General features: G+C 37.3%; 1 protein-coding gene and 1 long non-coding RNA gene across 2 annotated transcripts; one reads left to right on the top strand and one right to left on the bottom strand.

Annotated features, from left to right (window-relative positions):
* Nucleotides 1–1169: 1169 nt before the first annotated feature.
* PSI-P (photosystem I P subunit) lies at nucleotides 1170–3012 on the bottom strand. The gene is made up of 6 exons (XM_088963429.1): nucleotides 2563–3012; nucleotides 2255–2358; nucleotides 1998–2084; nucleotides 1760–1822; nucleotides 1518–1555; nucleotides 1170–1401 (listed from the first exon to the last, which is right to left on the bottom strand). Exons 1-6 carry the CDS (start codon nucleotides 2741–2743, stop codon nucleotides 1341–1343), a joined length of 534 nt encoding a protein of 177 aa, XP_088819555.1. The 5' UTR covers nucleotides 2744–3012; the 3' UTR covers nucleotides 1170–1340.
* Nucleotides 3013–7820: 4808 nt separating this feature from the next.
* On the top strand, nucleotides 7821–9079 carry LOC148881151 (uncharacterized). The gene is made up of 2 exons (XR_016103216.1): nucleotides 7821–7941; nucleotides 8683–9079. It is a non-coding gene; the product is annotated as an uncharacterized LOC148881151 (long non-coding RNA).
* Nucleotides 9080–12013: the final 2934 nt, after the last annotated feature.

Below are 12013 nucleotides of genomic sequence, written 5' to 3'. Positions count from 1 at the left end.
CGACAGATCTTTTTAATAATTTTTGTTGATTTGGTTTTGTTAGCGTAGGCCAACTTTTAATCGTTTAAGATGTATAATTGGGGGAATCCGAATTTTAGTTAATTTGGTTTTGTTAAGCTTTAGCAGCAGAGAGCAGAGGGTGACGTAAAATAAATAAATAATATATGTAGGTATCATTCGAAAGAAGCAGTTGTGGAGGGGTGGTGAATCCCATTTAACAAGGGGTATGGGATGAGTGCATTTGAGTACCATGGCAAGGACCCCAGATTCAACGAAGTGTTTAATATGGGAATGTCACACCACTCTACCATAACCATGAAGAAGATTCTTGACATGCACATGGTATTCGAGAGTCTCAACTCAGTGATGGACGTTGGTGGTGGAACTGGAGCCACGCTCAGTATGATCACTTCCAAGTACCCTTGCATCAATGCCATTAACTTTCATCTCCCTTACGTCATACAAGGCGCACTCTCCTAGTATAGGCTTGATGCTGTGGGTAGATAAGTCGTAAGTGGGTTTGCTATTTGCAATTTCAAGGGAAGGGGCTTAGGCTTAGCTGACTGTAACATACAACATACAACATGCAAGGGCTTTTGTTTTGGGCTGCCCATTCCCGACCAAGCCCACATTTCACGTCGAGCTGGACCATTGGGCCTATCGATCGGGACTCCAATCTTAACACTTTGTAGGATGCAACCTGCAAATCGTATTCCTTACTCCAAGTTCTAATTTGGGTGCAATTTGATAAAGATGATGATCCATAACCTCCATTTTTAATTTTTGGATTCAATATTGTGAATCCACCCTATACATTACCTCTTCATTTGGTTAAGCATTAAGCCTATTATCCCTCGTTTCGTACCTCAAAATAAGTTAACAGTAATTGCTAGTGTGGGAGGCATTGGAGGAACAGCTAGAGATGAAGATATAACTACATGAGCACATCAACATTACTGTAAGCTTTCACCTTTTTTTTTTCCTTGTAATCCTCTTTTGGGAGTTCATTGTTGAATTAGTTGAACGATTGATCATAGCCCCCCAGTTATATTATATAAGTTCAAGTATTTACTCCTCTAACACTAAAGAGAGTTATAGATATAATTTACCAAAGGAGATTCAGAACTCAAAAGGATGCCTGCAAAGAGTGCAGATAATAACAGGAAAGATAGGGGGAAAGAGACATATATATATATATTTATGTTGAGCATAAGTAGTAGCATGGGGTTGATACAATTGCTTTGGGTTAGACGAAATTTATGTGAAACAAAAATAAATAAACAGTGGATACCATTTTCCCTCCTGGTAGATGACAATAATTGCTGTTCTATATACCTCGATTAGCTGCTGCTCCCAATTATATCCTTGTAAATGTCTTTAATTTTCTGGAACAGAGCTTCCCTGGAATTTCATTCACCACACGTAATTGCAATTAGTTCATTAATTATCAAAAGAAGAGTGAAGGCGAAAGAAATTAGCCACTTCTAAGGGTTTTAATTTAAAAACCAGATGCTTACCGATCTGGCTTAAAAATCAGATTTCTGTATGCAAACCACTGCAAAATAAAATAAAATGAAATAAATAGGAATTACAACTTGCAAGAGACAGACGCAGAAAAAAAAAAAAAAAAAACGGATTCTTGTATTATTATTAGCTCTCAAAAAACAAGAATTTAATTAGTCAATAAGATCGTCGTGAGTTCTGTTCAGGATTCAGGAATGTGTGTCATAAGAGTGAAAATTAAACAGAATCAACTTACCCCAGTGTAGCCTATTCCAACCAGCTCAAGCACCCCGGGAATTAATGGAAGCCTCTCAATCGCCTGTTAAAAACGATTTCGTAAACGTTAATTAAAACTCACAAGCTTCTCTTTTTAACATGATCATGGTTATTTAATTTATTGATCATATCTAATCAGATAGAAAATTAAGCAGACAGAAATACTGAATCCTTCCTATTCAAAAAAATATAAAATGTGAAATGCATATATTACTAACCGAGATCATCCCAGTGGATCCCCAGAGTGCAACCCCACCAGCTAATGCAAGAGAAGTCACCGCATATTTATCTTCTAGTTTGTCCCACTGTGTAAATATAAAACATACATATTTTAATCAAGCAATTGATCCGATTATCTACGCTTAGCTTCATCGTCACAATGTCTGCTCAATTATTATATGGATAGTCGGACACTTCATCCAAAATCAAACAACTTTAGAAAATTAAATGTGAATAAGAAAAGATCAGCCCTTACTGCTTCTTGAATGGTTTTGACAATCTCCGGCAGCTCAGTTGCAGCAACTTCTGCAGACGTTTCTCCGGTGGCCATTGCGACGACATTACGGGCAATCTTACGGCCTGAAAGAAAGAGCGCGATTATCGGTATCTAATTAAGACCACTCTCATTTCAGATAATGTAACAGCATTAATAGTTTCAAGAGCCCCCCCTTCCAACACACAAAAAAAGAAAACTAATAACAAAAATAAAGAAAGAAAGAAAGAAAAGAAAAAAAAAAACAGAACGGGCGGGATGGATCTGAGAAGGTGAGTGATGTTACGTACAATAAGCGGTCGTCTTCCCCATGTCACGGCCCTGCGGACGGTTCTGAGAAGGTAGCGGCGGTGGGGGGAGTGTGGGGAGGGTGACGCATTGGGGTGATGTTGCCGGGGATTGACGAGGAGCCTTGCCGTCAATGAGAGTGGATGAAGAGGAGAGGGAAAGTGTGGTAGAGGTTGAGGCCATTGCTTCTGAACCTCTCTCAAGATTTTTGCTTATGCTTTCTTCGGGAGACTAGATTCCGACGCCACTTATTTGGAAATGGAAGGAAGAAGATACAGATATCTATTAAACAAGTGACAGTGAGTGAGCCAATGAACATGTAATTATTTTTATTAATTTGATTTCTTTTATTTTTTTCCTCTATTTTTCTTCAGGTGAGATAATTCCGAGTTTGAAGAGCGAGAGATCCTTCTCCTCCCAAGTCTGGATGCTGGTGACCACTCGTTCCTTCCATCTGGATAGTGCTGACGTGGTACTTGGATAGGAGTTTTAAGAGCTTTTATTGGTCGCTCTGCTTTGTGGTGGGTCCTCCCATCTCTCTCTCCATCATTTTCCATCTCATATTATCTGGGCGCATGACTCCCTGAACACAAATATCTCCTTCAAATGCGGTTTTTGTTTTCGGTGGTCTCTGCTAGACTGTTATCCTCTGAATACAGTTGTAGAGTCACTCCCCTCTCCACAGCGTATGAGTGTTTTTCGGAATGTCACGTTATCTTTTATCATAAATGTGCGTAAATTAGTAATTACATCTTATTTTATTTTGAAGAAACGTAAATAAGTGAACGTGCATAGCCCAAGCCCACCCCAAAAACATTCTCAACAGCATACTGTTCTCAAATAGCCAAAGTTACCCCTAGAGATGTAAATCGGGCTGGGCCGCCCATGGCCCCGCATGGCCCAGCATGAAGATCCACGGGCCGTGTTAGGCCCGGTATGGAGCTTCGTGCTGTGTTGGGCCGGGGGTTTGAGACCCATGGACCAACATAGCACGACACGACAGCATGTGCCGTGTGGCATGGCCTAGTACGCCAGTAGCGGGCTGCGCTTGGCCCGCCCGAGAATATAGCCATTGGGCCCCCCTCCCAAAGGGGCCCAACGGCTAGTTTCAGCTTTTTTTTGGGAGGAGAGTTACAGAAATACCCCCTCAACAGCTATAAACAACCATATTAGGGGGGTATTTCTGTATTTTTCTTATGGGGTTGAAAAAATGACATAAATGCCCCCCAACAGCTATATAACAACTATTTTAGGGAGGCATTTTGGGTAAAGTTATAAGTAATTTTACAATGACCAAAATACCCCTCCCAACAACTAAATAACATATAGTTTTTTCGGTATTTTGGACAATTTGAATTATGTTCAATTCCTATAAATAGCCCTATCCTCCACCATTCTCATCACACCAATTCAACAATTCTCCTAATCTCCTCTCTCTCTCTCTCTCTCTCTCTCTCTCTCATACTCATACATTCTCAATTATCAACAATCTGAGAAATTTTGATTAGCTGATTGTCTAATTCTACATTCCCCAATTCTCAAGTCTCAACTTTATCGAAGTTTTGACTTTTAACAAGAAGAAGGCTTGCTTAACTAGCTCAAGCATCTCAATTTGTGAGGCTTGGACGTTAAAAGGCTTCAACCATTGAAATCAAGTTAGGATTTTAAATCGGCAATCCGTGTAAGTCGAATTAGATTAATTTTTATCTTTTTAGAATTAAAAAAAAATGATCGGCTCTTTTGAAAACCGATTCCCCAACATGCTCAACATAGATGACATTCAATCGCATCACGATAGTGTTAGCACTGATGCGATTGATGTCGATGGAAGTGGAACTTTCATCCCCGTAGTAGTGATATTAGGGGAAAAAGGAGGGATTCTAAGTTGAGTAGCCCGGTTTGGAAATGTTTCAAAGTAGAGGATATTGATGGGAAGGGGAAAATGGTAGTTTGCCCAAAATGTAGGAAAGACTTTAATTATTATAGCAAGGGTGGTATGGGTCATTTGAGCAGACATCTACTCACAAATGAATGAGAGGAAGATGAAGGGAGAGAAACAACCCAAACACAGATTGGGAGGGGGACTAGTTATGGTACTTTTAGATATTCACAAGAAAAAATGAGACAAGAACTTACCAAGTGTATTGTACATGCAGAACAACCATTTATATTAGCTGAAGATCCAAAGCTAGAAAAATGGTTGCATAGTTCTGTAAACCCGTAATATAAAAAAGTTTATAGGAATGCTATAAGAACAGATACTTTAAAAATTATTTATTCATATAAACAAAATTTAATTTCTTTGTTAGAAAATCTTAATTCTAAAGTTGCAATTACTTCGGATGTTTGGACATCCAAATCTAATGTTAGTTATATTTGTGTTATTAACCATTTCATTGATGAAAATTGGCTTTTGAATAAAAGAATTTTAAGTTTAATAGGCTTGAATGGCCACATAGTGGCCCAGCTATTGCTGCAAGCATTTTAAATACTTTGCATGCTTATGTATTGTTTTCTATTAGTTTTGATAATGCCAGTAATAATGACTCTGCAATAAATATTTTAAAATCTTAATTAAAATTGTGCTTAAATGGTAAATTATTTCACATTAGATGTGCATGTCACATCTTAAATTTATGTATTCAAGATGCCTTGAATATTATTTCTACTCATATTTCAAAAATTAGAATTTGTATTATATATATAAAAAGTTCAGGGGCAAGAAAACAAGAATTTAAATATTTATGCCAAAATTATGGTTTAAAATATAAACATTTTATATTAAATGTAAAGCATAAGTGGAATTCTACCTATGCTATGTTATAAAATTGTATATCTTATAAACAAATTCTTTTTGGTTTCTAGAATTTAAAAATGCCTAATAATATAATATTTGAGGAAGATTGGGAAATTGCAGTATGTATAAGAGATTTTTTAAAACATTTTTATGATGCAACAAATGAATTATCTAGAATTTATTATCCAACTAGTTGTAATTTACCATATCAATTAATGGTAACTAGTGATTGTTTTGCTAAATATAGAAATAATCCACAATTTCAATGTATTGTTGAAATTATGGAAAATAAATTTAAAAAATATTGGGAGAACATTTCTCCTTTTTATTGTTTAGGTACAATATTAGACCCTAGGATTAAGAAAGATGGTTTACATATTTTACTTGAAACATATTATGAAAATATGAATATTGATATAGGGTATAAAAAAGAAGAAGTTAATAATTTATTATTTGAAATGTAATGTTCATCTTCTTCTTTTACTTCTGATTTTGAGTTTAGTAGTAGAAGAGAAACTTTTTTATTTAATAAGTAGATGGCAGAAATCTGCTAGTTCTACAACAAGTTCATTTATTGAACTTAATTTTTATTTGCAAGCAACTTTTTCTAATATAGGTGAAGTATCAAATAATTTTGATATTTTATCCTGGTGGAGTGAACACTCAAAAAATTATCCGGTTCTCGCCGCCATGGCACATGATCTACTAACCCTTCCAATGCCTACAGTTTTATCGGAGTCTTGTTTTAGTGTAGGTACCAGGGTGTTGGATGACAAAAGAAGTTACATGAATGATGAGAGCATAGAGATATGCATTTGCTTCAAGGATTGACTAGATGTAAAAGATAGATTACAAGACAAGGGAGGGCATGATACAACACCAGAAATTTCACCTAAAGCAGATGATGAAAGTCATGAATGATGACTCATGAATTTCACTACATGTAGAATTTTTCATTTCTTCAAATTATTGTAAATTTTTTTTAATTTTATTTAATTTATTGATATATTTTAAAATTTTTTTAACAATGTAATTTTGTATTTTCAATTTGTAACCATATTGTATTTTTTATGTTTTATTAATTTATTCCATTTTTATATTTCATTCATCCAAGTATGCAATGATCCAATCATTGTATTTATAATTCACTAATTTGTACCACTCAAATTTAAATGAAATAACATTCATATTTTTCTTCCAATTTGTCATTCCATCATTCTTATTTCGATTTGGTTAGGTATTTTTTTTTCATTTATCTATTAAATAACTTAGATTTCTCATTTCTTAATTTTTTAAATAGTTACTAATTCCCAAAGTTCATAGGAAAGTTAAATATTTTAGTTTTACAATTTTACTTAAAAAGAAATCAAAATTAAAAAAAGGAAAAAAATAGTACAGCCCGGTTCAGCCCAGGCCCAAGGCCCAAGCCCACGGCACAACCTGCAGCCTGGCCCGGCCTAGGCCAGCGTGCCAGCACAGCATGGCACGGGCCCGCTTGGGCCTAGGCCGTGGGCCGTGCTGGGTCAACCCCCAAAATTTCCACCAGGGAGGATGGCATAGCCCCCCTTTAGGGCGGGTCGTTCCGTGTCGGCCTGACACGACCCAGTTTACACCTCTAGTTACCCCCCATGCCCATGAATTCTCATTTGGACTGCCAATATTAAACTTATTCATGTTGTCAAAAGTAGTCTAAGATGTTCTCAATGATTGGAATCATGTTTTTCTTCTTAACTTAGCAACACACAGACACAATCACTCATTCTTAAGGTCTTGGACAAGATGTTAGTGTTTCTCATATACGGGCTGCTTCTTCTTCAGGCCCCGTCTACTTTTTGGGAAGTTACTTATCCCGGTTTCAAAAAAAAAAAAAAAGATAATGATCATTTTAGTCATAGAATGTCATCATTAAAAGAAGCAATTTTGTCTAATTTAAGTGATGGCAACTTTTCTTTTAATTAAGAAAGTTAGGCCTTGTTTGGCAATGTCCCGTGAGAATGTTTCTATCGTTCCCGGTATTCTTGTGGAGCAGGAGCATGTTTGGTACAAAAAAAAAAAAAGAAACAGGCTACTCTCGCATGAGAACAACAACCAAAGAACACGTTCTTTGGGAGTGATAAATCGACTCTCTCAAAGAACGTGTCCCCAGAGAGTGTGCAGTTCTCACAATGTTGATGCATATTAATGAACGTGTGCCATCGATTCCCATGTGAGAGAAGGGGTATGTTTGGAAATTCATGCGGAATGATAGAAATAAGCCTTAAGTCCCTAAGTCCCAAATGCGTTCTTTGGGAGTGAAAAATCGACGCTCCCAAAGAATGCGTTCGCAGGGAATGCACGGTTCCCACGACATCAACCCCTATTAATGAACATGTGTTAATGACTCCCATGTGAGAGAAGGGGTATTTTGGGTATTTTGCACTAAATGATAGAAAGAAGCCCTACCAAACATTTTCGTTTGATAGTGAACTCCTCCAACTTGACGCAACAAATCTAGAGGAAGGAGGGACTCCCTTGGCTCCAATCGGATGCGTGAGAGAACGACAGAAAGCACCGGCGACATTTTCGGCCAAGAACACATCAACAGGTATGTTGTCTCATCAATAAACTTGGTTTTGTATCGTGTTTGCTATTTTAAATTCACATTTTCTCCAATCAGATTCACCTGAAATCATTTTTACTCCCACTGCAAATATGAGTTTTAAACAATCTTTAACTGATGCGATCTGAAATCATTTTTCTTATATTATTTTCTTTGCATTTTTTATATGTTATGCCAAATGGGTGTGGTTTCTTCTCTAATCCCATCGATGGCTATATGTTATGCCGACTGGGTGGAGTTTCTTCTCTAATCCCATCGTTGTGTTTTATTTTGTCTTTTGTTATATTTTGAATTTCATGAAGATTGTCCTTTGTTATGGGTTATAAACCTTTATCTATGTGTTAGATTGTTATGTATTCTGTTACCAATTTAATGCAAGATGGACATTTTAAGTTTAGAAAAAAAAAAGATAAAATAATAAAGGAATTAGCAGATCTATATGAATGAAAACATAGGGAAACTACTAAGAATCGACAACTCATATTAAAGAAGCAAGTTTGGTATTGCAAAACTAATATTAAGAAATTATTTCATTATCCAAACACTATTTCTGTTCTTGTAGAACAAAAATTCATTCTTGAAGAACAATTATCTGTTACTCTTGAAAGCAAGAAATAAAATTCTTGTTCTGGATCAGAGATTTCTAAAAGAATAGAAATAGGTGGGAACATTAAATGACCACCTTTCATTCATTCGACACTACCTCATTGTCACTGCACATCTCAGAGGAGGGAACTCCCTTGGCTCTTGTTGCGTCAACAACCGGACTACGAGCGAACGGTACAAAACTCTTGCGACATTTCCAATCAGATTCACATAAGCAGGTAGGTGTATTCCTTCTCATTGTACATGGTTTATTCGTCATTGCTCTATTCTACTCATCGTTGCTCTGGTTAGATTCATCCAAACTAATCTCTGACAACAATCATCAATAACAGATGCTGAATTTCCATCATCTGAATTCGTTTGTTCATATTATTTTTTTTTTACTTTGTTAGATATCTTGAAATGTGGGGTTTCTATTATGTCAATTGAGTGGGGCTTTTTCATCTGAATTCGTTATCTAAACACCATTTCTATTTTTGTAGAACAAAAATGCATTCTTGAAAAACATTTTGCCAAATGCCTTTGTTACTCCCGAGGAACAAGAAATAAATTATTGTTCTAGCATAAGAATTTCTAAAAGAAAAGGAACAGGTGGGAACATTGCCAAATAGGACTTACTTGCCCACATGGGAAATGGGTATTTCATAGACCCTACATAAATCTGAAAAAAAAAAAGTATCCTAAACAATAAAAACCAAAATACTACTGACCAACGAACAGGCTCTCAATCCTACCATAGCCCTATGCCTAAACCAGTCATTCTTTGAATACCACCACATCCACATGGGCCAGGAGCAGTCCCCGAATGATGGGCTAAGCGAACGCCTTCCTCGCATTAACAGCTCATTCTCCGTTCTCTTACAATTACTATTAGAAATTGGATGAGTTAATAACTGTAAGCAATAGTCTATGGGCCTTCCCAGGTTTTTGATACAACCTTAGAATTTAGGATAGTCTATGACAATCACTGCAAAATAATTCTCTTTGTTATCCAAACTCCGTCAAGCCAGTATGGCCAAAAGATCGGTATCTTCAATTCTAGCTGTCTCAGTGGGCCTCTTTCATTTGAGAACATTCAGAAAATCAGAATCTGAAGATGAACAAGCCCATATGCCCAATGCTTATCCCTTCTCCATTATAGTGACATTGCTTATACCTTATGGAATATTTTGAAGCCTAGGAAATTTGCTTTTAGGGTCTGTTCGCTTTTTGAGAAGCTAATTATCTGAATAAGTATATTTATCTATATTTTTTGTATTTTTTAGGTAAATAAGACAATGATCATTTTATTAGAGGTGTAAGTCGGGCTGTATCGCCCGTAGTCTAATACGATTTTGAACTAGCCCGGGATGATTGTATGTGCTGATGGGCCGTGTCAAGCTTGGAGTTTTAGGTCAGTGGGTCGGGCCAACACGGCCTGCATTATCATGCCATTGCCACCTGTAGCCCACAAGCTGGCACGACCCATATATATAAGGGTGTCAATGGACCAGTTTTGGATTGGATCCCATTCAGTCCAAAATCAATTTGGATGGATTGGATGGACCAAAAGACATATTGGATTGGACTAATCCGGTCCAAAATATTTATTAGATTGGATTGAACCTAATCCATCCATAACAAATTTATATTGGATTGAGTTGGATTAAGCCAATATCTGGTCCATTGATATAAGATAAGAATATATGTGTCAATGGACCAGGTTTGGGTTGAAACCAATCTAAATCAAAATGAATTTGAACAGATTGGACTGTCCAGACATTTAATTGGATCGGTCCAAGTTGGTCTAAAACATTGATTGGATTGGATTGGACCTAGTCCATTTATAATGGACTCACATTGAACTGGATCACATTAGACCAAATCCAGTCCAATTGACACCACTATATACACCCCTACATACATACATACACACATACATATATATCTATATATATATATACAGTATTATATAAATTATAACTATATAATAATATATAGTATATAATACATTAATAAAATAAACAATTGTTTCCATTTTATTAGACTATTTTATTTAATTATTGTATATATAAGCAATTATATATATCAAAATTCATATAAAATTAAAATTTGAAGTTTTTTTTTTCAATTTTTTAAATAAACAACTTTGGCCTGGTCCACAACCCGGCCTAGCCCAAGCCTCAGCCCATGGACCAGCCCCGCCTGGCCTAGCATGAACCCACACGGGCTCGGGCCGTAGGCTCTGTCGGGCCAACCCCCCAAACCTAGGGGAGGGAGGCGTGACCCATGGGCCAGCATGGCCTGACTCGCACTTTGCAAGGGCTGCATGCAGGCCGTGCCATGCTAGCCCAACACGACCCATTTTACACCTCTACATTTTAGCTATAAAAAGCTAATATTAAAGGGTCAATTTTGTCCCATCCAAGTATTGGTAACTTTCTTCTAGATGGAAAAGTTACTTACCCACCTAGGAGATGAGTATCACCTGGGACTTTACATAAATAAATATGAAAATTGAATATATGTTTCTTGGTCAATGGAAAACAAAATCCCATTGGCCAACTTTCCCCCCTCTCAAAATCCAAAAATAAAATGAATGAACCCCTAATGATTCGAGATCATATCAGCATCCCACATGGTCTGCCCCATAGGCACCCCACATGCACATCTCATCATGCACTGGAAACAACTCCCATATATAGTTGGGATGTGTTGTTGGGTGTCGTGGGGCACTGATGTGAACTCATTACAAGAATCATGTGTTTGGTGACTTCAATATTTCAAATCATGGTTTTCAAAATCGGACCGGACTGGATGATCGAACTAGAGAAACCAAGAACTGGTCAGGTAATAGGTTTTGTTTCATCCTAAAACCGCTTTTTGGCCAAAAACCATTAATTTGGTCAGCGATTCTTTGACTTGGGCAGCAATTTGCTCCGAATGACAATGAGGAGGCGGAAATGAAGGAGGAAGAAAAGATGGAGGTGAGTCAAGTCAACACCTCATCAGCACAGCCAGTGTCCTGAACTTCACCACTACCTGTTGAGATCCTCATCACCCTACGACCGAATGACTTCAAGGCCCCTAGCTTGGAGTCCTACGATGGGACAACCGACCTGGTCGACCACCTCGATAGCTTCCAGGACTTGGTGCAGTGACAAAGGGAAAACAATGTGAGCCTTTGCATGGCCTTCCCAACCACCTTTCGAGGCACAACTCGGTTATGGTATTCGGGAACGGCACAACTCGGTTATGGCTAAGTATGTCAAATGACCACCTCAGATGAGAGGTGACCTTGCCAATAAGAACCCCAACAAATATTGTCACTCCCATCGGGACATCGATTATGATACTAAGAATTTTCATAACCTCAAGGACGAGATTGAAGAGCTGATCCACCAAGGTTATTTGAAGCAGTTCATCAAGCTAGAGAGCCAAAGCCGACCAACCGACCAGACAAGAGGAGTGC

Source organism: Nelumbo lutea, chromosome 1 (genome assembly GCF_056320005.1).
Source record: "Nelumbo lutea isolate HS-2025 chromosome 1, American lotus-T2T, whole genome shotgun sequence".
In the NCBI taxonomy this organism is placed as follows: Eukaryota; Viridiplantae; Streptophyta; class Magnoliopsida; order Proteales; family Nelumbonaceae; genus Nelumbo; species Nelumbo lutea.
Note: the sequence above shows the minus strand (reverse complement) of the source record. Positions and strands in the feature narration are given on the sequence as shown.